The 12728-nt window shown below is 31.2% G+C and overlaps 1 protein-coding gene across 1 annotated transcript; it reads left to right on the top strand.

Annotated features, from left to right (window-relative positions):
- The first annotated feature begins 9383 nt into the window (after positions 1-9383).
- Positions 9384-11424, top strand: LOC129747008 (leucine-rich repeats and immunoglobulin-like domains protein 1). The gene has a single exon (XM_055741019.1). It carries the CDS (start codon positions 9470-9472, stop codon positions 11090-11092), a length of 1623 nt encoding a protein of 540 aa, XP_055596994.1. The 5' UTR covers positions 9384-9469; the 3' UTR covers positions 11093-11424.
- The last annotated feature ends 1304 nt before the right edge of the window (positions 11425-12728 follow it).

The following is a 12728-nucleotide window of genomic DNA, read 5'->3' as shown; positions in this document are numbered from 1 at the left end:
ATTGACAAAATTGACAAAATTGACAAAATTGACAAAATTGACAAAATTGACAAAATTGACAAAATTGACAAAATTGACAAAATAGAGAAAATTGAGAAAATTGACAAAATTGACAAAATTGACAATATTGACAAAATTGACAAAATTGACAAAATTGACAAAATTGACCAAATTGACAAAATTCACAAAATTGACAAAATTGACAAAATTGACAAAATTGACAAAATTGACAAAATTGACAAAATTGACAAAATTGACAAAATTGACAAAATTGACAAAATTGACAAAATTCACAAAATTGATAAAATTGACAAAATTGACAAAATTGACAAAATTGACAAAATTGACAAAATTGACAAAATTGACAAAATTGACAAAATTGACAAAATTGACAAAATTGACAAAATTGACAAAATTGACAAAATTGACAAAATTGACAAAATTGACAAAATTGACAAAATTGACAAAATTGACAAAATTGACAAAATTGACAAAATTGACAAAATTGACAAAATTGACAAAATTGACAAAATTGACAAAATTGAGAAAATTGACAAAATTGACAAAATTGACAAAATTGACAAAATTGACAAAATTGACAAAATTGACAAAATTGACAAAATTGACAAAATTGACAAAATTGACAAAATTGACAAAATTGACAAAATTGACAAAATTGACAAAATTGACAAAATTGACAAAATTGACAAAATTGACAAAATTGACAAAATTGACAAAATTGACAAAATTGACAAAATTGACAAAATTGACAAAATTGACAAAATTGACAAAATTGACAAAATTGACAAAATTGACAAAATTGACAAAATTGACAAAATTGACAAAATTGACAAAATTGACAAAATTGACAAAATTGACAAAATTGACAAAATTGACAAAATTGTCAAAATTGTCAAAATTGACAAAATTGACAAAATTGACAAAATTGACAAAATTGACAAAATTGACAAAATTGACAAAATTGACAAAATTGACAAAATTACCAAAATTGACAAAATTGAAATAATTGACAAAATTGACAAAATTGACAAAATTGACAAAATTGACAAAATTGACAAAATTGACAAAATTGACAAAATTGACAAAATTGACAAAATTGACAAAATTGACAAAATTGACAAAATTGACAAAATTGACAAAATTGACAAAATTGACAAAATTGACAAAATTGACAAAATTGACAAAATTGACAAAATTGACAAAATTGACCAAATTGACAAAATTCACAAAATTGACAAAATTGACAAAATTGACAAAATTGACAAAATTGACAAAATTGACAAAATTGACAAAATTGACAAAATTGACAAAATTGACAAAATTGACAAAATTGACAAAATTGACAAAATTGACAAAATTGACAAAATTGACAAAATTGACAAAATTGACAAAATTGACAAAATTGTGAAATTGACAAAACTGACAAAATTGACAAAATTGACAAAATTGACAAAATTGACAAAATTGACAAAATTGACAAAATTGACAAAATTGACAAAATTGACAAAATTGACAAAATTGACAAAATTGACAAAATTGACAAAATTGACAAAATTGACAAAATTGACAAAATTGACAAAATTGACAAAATTGACAAAATTGACAAAATTGACAAAATTGACAAAATTGACAAAATTGACAAAATTGACCAAATTGACAAAATTCACAAAATTGACAAAATTGACAAAATTGACAAAATTGACAAAATTGACAAAATTGACAAAATTGACAAAATTCACAAAATTGATAAAATTGACAAAATTGACAAAATTGACAAAATTGACAAAATTGACAAAATTGACAAAATTGACAAAATTGACAAAATTGACAAAATTGACAAAATTGACAAAATTGACAAAATTGACAAAATTGACAAAATTGACAAAATTGACAAAATTGACAAAATTGACAAAATTGACAAAATTGACAAAATTGACAAAATTGACAAAATTGACAAAATTGACAAAATTGACAAAATTGACAAAATTGACAAAATTGACCAAATTGACAAAATTGACAAAATTGAGAAAATTGACAAAATTGACAAAATTGACAAAATTGACAAAATTTACAAAATTGACAAAATTGACAAAATTGACAAAATTGACAAAATTGACAAAATTGACAAAATTGACAAAATTGACAAAATTGACAAAATTGACAAAATTGACAAAATTGACAAAATTGACAAAATTGACAAAATTGACAAAATTGACAAAATTGACAAAATTGACAAAATTGACAAAATTGACAAAATTGACAAAATTGACAAAATTGACAAAATTGACAAAATTGACAAAATTGACAAAATTGACAAAATTGTGAAATTGACAAAACTGACAAAATTGACAAAATTGACAAAATTGACAAAATTGACAAAATTGACAAAATTGACAAAATTGACAAAACTGTAAAAATTGACAAAATTGACAAAATTGACAAAATTGACAAAATTGACAAAATTGACAAAATTGACAAAATTGACAAAATTGACAAAATTGACAAAATTGACAAAATTGACAAAATTGACACAATTGACAAAATTGACAAAATTGACAAAATTGACAAAATTGACAAAATTGACAAAATTGACAAAATTGACAAAATTGACAAAATTGACAAAATTGACAAAATTGACAAAATTGACAAAATTGACAAAATTGACAAAATTGACAAAATTGACAAAATTGACAAAATTGACAAAATTGACAAAATTGACAAAACTGACAAAATTGACAAAATTTACAATATTGACAAAATTGACAAAATTGACAAAATTGACAAAATTGACAAAATTGACAAAATTGACAAAATTGACAAAATTGACAAAATTGACAAAATTGACAAAATTGACAAAATTGACAAAATTGACAAAATTGACAAAATTGACAAAATTGACAAAATTGACAAAATTGACAAAATTGACAAAATTGACAAAATTGACAAAATTGACAAAATTGACAAAATTGACAAAATTGACAAAATTGACAAAATTGACAAAATTGACAAAATTGACAAAATTGACAAAATTGACAAAATTGACAAAATTGACAAAATTGACAAAATTGACAAAATTGACAAAATTGACAAAATTGTCAAAATTGACAAAATTGACAAAATGTACAAAATTGACAAAATTGACAAAATTGAGAAAATTGAGAAAATTGACAAAATTGACAAAATTGACAAAATTGACAAAATTGACAAAATTGACAAAATTGACAAAATTGACATAATTGACAAAATTGACAAAATTGACAAAATTGACAAAATTGACAAAATTGACAAAATTGACAAAATTGACAAAATTGACAAAATTGACAAAATTGACAAAATTGACAAAATTGACAAAATTGACAAAATTGACAAAATTGACAAAATTGACAAAATTGACAAAATTGACAAAATTGACAAAATTGACAAAATTGACAAAATTGACAAAATTGACAAAATTGACAAAATTGACAAAACTGACAAAATTGACAAAATTGACAAAATTGACAAAATTGACAAAATTGACAAAATTGACAAAATTGACAAAATTGACAAAATTGACAAAATTGACAAAATTGACAAAATTGACAAAATTGACAAAATTGACAAAATTGACAAAATTGACAAAATTGACAAAATTGACAAAATTGACAAAATTGACAAAATTGTAAAAACTGACAAAATTGACAAAATTGACAAAATTGACAAAATTGACATAATTGACAAAATTGACAAAATCGACAAAATTGACAAAATTGACAAAATTGACAAAATTGACAAAATTGACAAAATTGACAAAATTGACAAAATTGACTAAAGTGGCAAAATTGACAAAACTGTCAAAATTGACAAAATTGACAAAATTGACAAAATTGACAAAATTGACAAAATTGACAAAATTGACAAAATTGACAAAATTGACAAAATTGACAAAATTGACAAAATTGACAAAATTGACAAAATTGACAAAATTGACAAAATTGACAAAATTGACAAAATTGACAAAATTGACAAAATTGACAAAATTGACAAAATTGACAAAATTGACAAAATTGACAAAATTGACAAAATTGACAAAATTGACAAAATTGACAAAATTGACAAAATTGACAAAATTGACATAATTGACAAAATTGACAAAATTGACAAAATTGACAAAATTGACAAAATTGACAAAATTGACAAAATTGACAAAATTGACAAAATAGACAAAATTGACAAAATTGACAAAATTGACAAAATTGACAAATTTGACAAAATTGACAAAATTGACAAAATTTACAAAATTGACAAAATTGACAAAAATAAAAAAAAATAACAAAATTGACAAAATTGACAAAATTGACAAAATTGACAAATTGGACCAAATTGACAAAATTGACAAAATTGACAAAATTGACAAAATTGACAAAATTGACAAAATTGACAAAATTGACAAAATTGACAAAATTGACAAAATTGACAAAATTGACAAAATTGACAAAATTGACAAAATTGACAAAATTGACAAAATTGACAAAATTGACAAAATTGACAAAATTGACAAAATTGACAAAATTGACAAAATTGACAAAATTGACAAAATTGACAAAATTGACAAAATTGACAAAATTGACAAAATTGACAAAATTGACTAAATTGACAAAATTGACAAAATTGACAAAATTGACAAAATTGACAAAATTGACAAAATTGACAAAATTGACAAAATTGACAAAATTGACAAAATTGACAAAATTGACAAAATTGACAAAATTGACATAATTGACAAAATTGACAAAATTGACAAAATTGACAAAATTGTTAAAATTGACAAAATTGACAAAATTGACAAAATTGACAAAATCGACAAAATTGACAAAATTGACAAAATTGACAAAATTGACAAAATTGACAAAATTGACAAAATTGACAAAATTGACAAAATTGACAAAATTGACAAAATTGACAAAATTGACAAAATTGACAAAATTGACAAAATTGACAAAATTGACAAAATTGACAAAATTGACAAAATTGACAAAATTGACAAAATTGACAAAATTGACAAAATTGTCAAAATTGACAAAATTGACAAAATGTACAAAATTGACAAAATTGACAAAATTGAGAAAATTGAGAAAATTGACAAAATTGACAAAATTGACAAAATTGACAAAATTGACAAAATTGACAAAATTGACAAAATTGACAAAATTGACAAAATTGACAAAATTGACAAAATTGACAAAATTGACAAAATTGACAAAATTGACAAAATTGACAAAATTGACAAAATTGACAAAATTGACAAAATTGACAAAATTGACAAAATTGACAAAATTGACAAAATTGACAAAATTGACAAAATTGACAAAATTGACAAAATTGACAAAATTGACAAAATTGACAAAATTGACAAAATTGACAAAATTGACAAAATTGACAAAATTGACAAAATTGACAAAATTGACAAAATTGACAAAATTGACAAAATTGACAAAATTGACAAAATTGACAAAATTGACAAAATTGACAAAATTGACAAAATTGACAAAATTGACAAAATTGACAAAATTGACAAAATTGACAAAATTTACAAAATTGACAAAATTGACAAAATTGACAAAATTGACAAAATTGACAAAATTGACAAAATTGACAAAATTGACAAAATTGACAAAATTGACAAAATTGACAAAATTGACAAAATTGACAAAATTGACAAAATTGACAAAATTGACAAAATTGACAAAATTGACAAAATTGACAAAATTGACAAAATTGACAAAATTGACAAAATTGACAAAATTGACAAAATTGACAAAATTGACAAAACTGACAAAATTGACAAAATTGACAAAATTGACAAAATTGACAAAATTGACAAAATTGACAAAATTGACAAAATTGACAAAATTGACAAAATTGACAAAATTGACAAAATTGACAAAATTGACAAAATTGACAAAATTGACAAAATTGACAAAATTGACAAAATTGACAAAATTGACAAAATTGACAAAATTGACAAAATTGACAAAATTGACAAAATTGACAAAATTGACAAAATTGACAAAATTGACAAAATTGACAAAATTGACAAAATTGACAAAATTGACAAAATTGACAAAATTGACAAAATTGACAAAATTGACAAAATTGACAAAATTGACAAAATTGACAAAATTGACAAAATTGACAAAATTTACAAAATTGACAAAATTGACAAAATTGACAAAATTGACAAAATTGACAAAATTGACAAAATTGACAAAATTGACAAAATTGACAAAATTGACAAAATTGACAAAATTGACAAAATTGACAAAATTGACAAAATTGACAAAATTGACAAAATTGACAAAATTGACAAAATTGACAAAATTGACAAAATTGACAAAATTGACAAAATTGACAAAATTCAAAAAAAATTGACAAATTTGACAAAATTAAAAAAAAAAAAATGACAAAATTGACAAAATTGAAATTTTTTAAAAAATTTAAAAAAAATTAAAAATGGATTTAAAAGCAATTTTGGAATATTTTTTTTCAATTTAGTCCATTTTCGAATTTACGTAAATTTCTCAAATTTTCAATGTTTTCAAATAACTCGTTTTCATCATTCATGTTTTTGTATAATATTAGTCATTTGTGCCGATTTTATCAATTTGGTCACATTAAAATTTGTCAGTTTTGCTATTTGAGTTTGGGTTAATTTTGAAAAATTATGTTAAGAAAAATTCGTTTTTGCAATTTATTTGATTTTTGTTTTCAATATTCAATTTTTTTTTTATTTATGCCATTTGAGTCATTTGGGTCTTTCTGTTAAAGTTTGTTATTTATGACAAATTGCATATTTTGTCGTTTTTTTAAATCTTGTTATTTTAATCAATTTTGTAAGTATTGTCAATCATCAATTATGTTAACTTTGTTTATTTTGTTATTGAATTGCATTGCATTGCATTGCCATTGCAACTTAGATAAAAATGATAATATTCATGACAATGCCAGAATACATACATAATAATGTATGTATTTAAAAATTTGATACCATTACGGAATTTAAAAAAAACACAAAATTTACCAATACAAACTAAATTGACATATATAGATAACTAAAAATAACAAAATAACAATTTGGAAGAAAAAAAATATCCAATCATTGGTCTTTGCATGGTACATCCTCTCTACTCACCTTACTCCATAGGTTACCAGGGACAAAAATTTAATTTTTTTTTTCATTTTGAAGCTTACATATGCTGTGGTGTGACTCTAAAAAGAGTTCAATGAAATTGTTCTTATTTAAGAAAATTAAAAGAAATCGATTCAGTCATCCAAAAACCATCAATTGATTTAAAATTACTCAAATTTAATGTTATTTTAAAATACTGTTACCCTTTAAAATATTTAAATCTTGTTTTTATTTTAAATCTTTGTATTGGATAACTGCAATCAATATTTTTTCCAATTATATTGTGTCATATGAAATAAATCACACACCTTCAAAAAGGCTTCAATCCACTGTCAAGGTGTATTCAATCGGGCTCTTAAGCGTTTCTCACAATTCAACACGGTTTCTGAAGGAAAATATTCAAAGCCCGAAAAAAAAAATATTTACAAATTTTTATTTCAAAGCAGCCTCTTAAAATCGTTTTTGGACGTAAGAATCAAAACATGACAAAGAGGATTTTTTCCACCAGGTGGCAGCACGTGCCCATGAGTTGTATATGAGCTTGTTTTTTTTATTGAATTAACCAGAAAGAATAAAAAAAAAGGTTTAACTAAAAGTTTGTTGGGGTTCTTGAATTTTTTTTTTATAATTTTGATTCATTATGAGTATGGTAATAAAGGGTTCTAATCAGATTTCCAGCTGGTCTGATGACCTATCATCCGGTTTCATTGACCAAAAATAACAACTCCTCGACCCTTGGTCAAACATTTCTGGGAAGCTTCTGGATTCGTAATAGAGCAATTTAACTCCAGCGGCGGAGCCCCCACGATCGCTTGTCCGCCACGGCTCATCAAAAAACATCTCGGGTGACTGATCAAACAAACGAGAAACTTGTTATAGCGATTATCATCGCCTAAACTGCAACCTGTATTCCAGCAGGGTGAAGTTGCACCCGGAGTTCATCCACGATTAAAATTTATACGACAAAAGAAGGGGGAGAGAGTCTAGGGAAAAAAATTATATCTAATTCAAATTTTCCTCGAAATCTCACCACGCGCATTAATGATGAATGACGAACGACGACCAGCGCATGTAAACGAGATATCCATCAGGTGGAACTCTGCGTCACCTGAGCCTTCTCAAGTCTAAATTTTTCAGGCAGTTTGTGTGCTAGATGGGAAACAACAATAGGTAGCTTATCATAAATTAACTTTTCCATGAAAATAACAACAAGAATCAGAAGCTGCCGAAAGTCGAGAAATGAGTTAGATTTCAAAAACAAAGTACACACAACTTAGAATTTCAAATTACAACCGGAGGTCATCTGAAGAAAACATGAGTTTTGTTGAAGCGTTCTTTCTGTTTTCCCTTTTGCTCCTCGCGTTCCTACAAGTACGCTGCGCGCAAGTAATAGCGCAATCAACTTGAATAAACGGTTGGAAGGAAAAAAAAAACCTCAAAAAATCATGATCACCGTCTTGTTTTTTTGTCTGTTTTCTCTGGAAGGTTTTGATTTGTTAATGAGAACGAACGGACGGCCGCGCGATCGTTGCCAAGGGAAAAAATAAGATTTTTTCTTTTACTCTGTAAGTATTATTGTTATTCGAATGGAAGGAAAAGGGCAGCACACACTGATTATGCTGCGGTGCAGCTGCAGGTGCAACTCTCACGACGCGACCATAAATTGTCGTTTTCTTAGTGATTTCGTTGGTTTTCTTTGCCACGATCCGAGATCATATCCGTCCAAAGCGAATCGGTCAAAAAGGAAACGATCGAAACGTGCGAGGATCGCGTGGCCTCTTCGGGTTTAGATTTCGGATGATGAGACCTTAAGTTCGGATCGCTTCGGTTGGTGATCGTGTTTCGATGAGTGACGCGATCGTTCTCAGTGAGTTCCCTCGGGAGAATGAGCAACCGATCTAAGATGCACCCGAGTTTCGAACGAAGATATACGATCATCGTTAGCCCCTCATTCGTTTTTGAGCTTCATTCGTTTTGAACAGGACCCTTGTTCGTCTTCGGTCTTTAGAATCTCATCTTCAAAGAAGAATGCTTCGGCGAGGATGAGTACGAACGAGAGTAAAAGAGAGAGAACGCGATCGGCTTTTGTTTTGTTGTCGTTGCCTCTCTTTCGAGCGAGGTGTTCTTCGAGATGCACCCCTTAAAAGGAACTGCATCTCGTCGGACAAGTTCAGTTTCTAGTTTGATTCGGTGCAGTTGAGATCTGCATTTCAGAGAAGAAAGTTTTTAATTTGGAAAACTTTTTCCAAGTGACAAACCAAGAAAAATCCAAAAGAAACAATGAACCAAGTGATTTTGTGTGTGTTGGTGGCCGTTTTGGCGCCACAAGTTTTGACAGTGTCGTTCTGCCCGAATAAGTGCGTTTGTGACGATGTTAAGCTGCACGTGACTTGCAGCGAGGGTGAACTGGATGTGTTGCCGATCGCGTTGAATCCCGCCATCCAGCGGCTGGTGATCAAGTTCAATCGGATTAAGGCGATCGATTCGTCGATCCAGTTCTACACGGATCTGACGATGTTGGATCTAAGCTACAATCATTTGTTGGGAGTTCCGGAGCGGATTTTCCTTTATCAGAAGCGCTTGCTTCAGTTACATTTGAACAACAACAAAATTGGATCGATCAACAACAAGACCTTCCATGGGTTGGAAGAGCTGCGTGTCTTGAATCTGCGGGGAAACTTCCTGAACGAACTGACCTTTGGAATGTTCAAGTCGCTTCCTAAGTTGGAGGAACTTAATTTGGCTGGAAACCGCATCGAGAATTTACATCCGGAAACTTTCGAAGGAATGACCAGCTTGAGGATCTTGTATTTGAACGATAACTCGATCAATGTAATACCGACTCCATCTTTCCGGCCGCTGAAGATGTTGGCGGAACTTTTCCTGGGAACGAATGCCTTGAACCAGATTCAACCGGGAGCTTTCGAAGGACTTAGTCAGCTGCGTCGTCTGGATGTTCGAGGATCGATGCTAACGAATGTAACCTTTGATACCTTTCGTGGGCTGGAGAGTATTCGTTCGTTAGACATTTCGGATAATCATCTGCTGAAGGTTCCCACGGTTCAGCTGAGCGGGCTGAAGCGTTTGGAGGAGCTGAAAATCGGTCAGAATGATTTTGAGATTATCCCGGAAGGCGCATTCTTCGGATTGTCCAACTTGAGGAAGATCGATATCTCTGGAGCTTTGAATTTACGCCGCATTCAAGCTGGAGCTTTCTCTGCCAACACCAATCTGGAAACGATCGTGATCACTTCCAACAAAATTTTGTCCGACATCGAAGAAGGTGCTTTCTCCGGACTGCCTCATGTGGAGAATGTTGTGTTGCGAGATAATGCCATTCGAAGTGTCCGCGAAGAACTTTTACCGTGGAAGCAGCTGAAAAGCTTTGATCTTTCCGAGAACCCATTGATCTGCAACTGTCACCTGCAGTGGCTGCACAATCTTTTACGTCAAAAGCCCATGGAATCGGAGCAGAGCCAGATCATTTGTGAGTTCCCAGAACGCCTTAATGGAGAAGCCCTACGTGAAGTGAATCCGGAATTACTAGGATGTCATCAGCGTCACCAATCCAAAGATCGTGCCGTTGTTGGAGCAGTCCTGGTAGCTTCTGCAGCTTCCCTAACCAGCTTCATCTTGGTTATGTATCGTCTTCGTCATCGTCTGGTTGACATGTTGGGTCCAAACTGGCACAACAAACGCAACGCCCTGAAGGAGGACAAGGAGTTTGAGTTCAGCAAGTGCTTCGAAGAGATCGAGTACCATCAACCGAACTTCAACATCTACAGCTATCATCATTATCAGCACAGCTTCCCGCAACAACCTCTGCCACCTCTACCGTGTCCCCAGCAGCAAAATTTCGCCCACCACATCTACGAAACTCCAATCCCAGTTTCGGACCTTTGAGCTTCCGGAACCAACCTTCTAGGGACTCTCCGTGGTCCAAGTGAAGCTGATTAACGGGCACGCAAGGCCGCACGCGTGCTAACCCTCCGAGCACTCTTTCGGGACGTCGAATTGCATGCTTGACAACGTCGCAACGCCACCACTCGGTGGCATCGTTTCTTCTCCACCGCAGGAGAAGCTTCTGCATGTCATAGAAGCTGTAGTTTGTGCATTTGTCGGTAGGATCAACCCCAAATTGCCCCCGGATCAAACCGGGCTGAAACAAAAGTGAAACACGACAAAAAAAAAAAACAGAACAAATAAATGAGTTCATTAATTTAGTTTAAAAACAATCATAAACTTTTTTCTTGGCTCTCGCTGACCCTATCCGAACCTTCAGGCCATCAGGTCCAATCTTTTCTCCGTTTTCCGTTCATCATTCTCTCGTTTCGGCTTTGTTGCCTGTCCCCTGCGGTGATTTTAATCTGCTCTCTGGCAGCCTTTTTCTATTCTTTCTTCCATCGGAGCTTCCGACCGCTTTTTTTCTTCCTCAGTCTCCTTCGTTTATTTTTGCCCTCCGAAGTCTACCTCGAAAGTGTGAGTCCTTTTGTTCGGCCCATTATTCGGACAAGATTTATGTCCTTCTGTGTTGACCCGCTGAGAATTTGACCCGCCATTCTCCCCCCTCTGCTCCTCTCCTGGTGCCGCGGACTTGAAATTTGTCCTGTGTGAATTTTCTAGTTTCGCTTTGAAATCTGCTGTTTTTTAACAACACTCCTTTCCCTCGATTGGACCATGGACAGTGGTCAAACGATGGAGGAAAAATACCTCCCCGCGCTAAGATAAAACACAACTTAATTCCTCCTCGGAGCCGGACTTTTGAGTCTTGTGAGAAAAATTCTTCACACGCGTTGTTTTTCCTAGGTTCTTTCATTCTCTTTTCAGATCACATTTGGCTTAGCAAGCTCACTAGGCTCACTCATTGTAGTCTTCAAATCGTCAATCCCTTTGGACGATGTTTGGATGTTTGGTTTCGGCTTTGACGGATTCGCATTTCAAGAATCTTTTATCCGTTTTCCTTTCGAAAAGAGCGTAGAGATTCCCAATTTTGATATTGGACCAAATCCTTCGGCTCGGCTCCTGGGAAGATTTCTTTTCATTTTTTCTACGAATGTGTACACATTCGAATAGAAGCATCATTTCAGTTGTTGTTGTCTTCCCTAAAAGTGGGAAATAATGCGAAAAAAAATCCAAAAAATTGGTACCGTTGTTGGTGTTCTGGTGATCTCGGGGCTAGGGTTTATTCTGTTTTATCATTCTTTTTTTTTCCCATCGGTTTTGTAACCCGTGGAAAACAACCTGTAGGGAACTACCTTCTCCATGACCGAGGCTTAACAGGGCTTTTCAATTTAATACGGGAACCTGTTCCGATGGGAAAACGGCGTGTGAGAATCCGGGATTCTGGATGGGTATTGTGTTGGCTAGGTTTGCGGAAAAGTGGAAATAATTTGAACCGTTTGATTGAAAAAATAAGAGGAAAATCCATTTCGATGCTGGATTTGGGACCGATAACGTGTCTGGGATAGTTGTGCCCTTGAAGTGATGGTTTCGATTGTAAATCTTGAATGCTTTTATCTTATTTGTTGTATACTTTATT

The sequence above is a fragment of the Uranotaenia lowii genome, chromosome 2, assembly GCF_029784155.1.
Source record: "Uranotaenia lowii strain MFRU-FL chromosome 2, ASM2978415v1, whole genome shotgun sequence".
NCBI classification, from domain to species: domain Eukaryota; kingdom Metazoa; phylum Arthropoda; class Insecta; order Diptera; family Culicidae; genus Uranotaenia; species Uranotaenia lowii.
Note: the sequence above shows the minus strand (reverse complement) of the source record. Positions and strands in the feature narration are given on the sequence as shown.

Excerpts from the sequence above, each read along its gene's own strand:
- LOC129747008 (XM_055741019.1), top strand. The coding sequence starts at position 9,470 with ATGAACCAAGTGATTTTGTGTGTGTTGGTGGCCGTTTTGGCGCCACAA.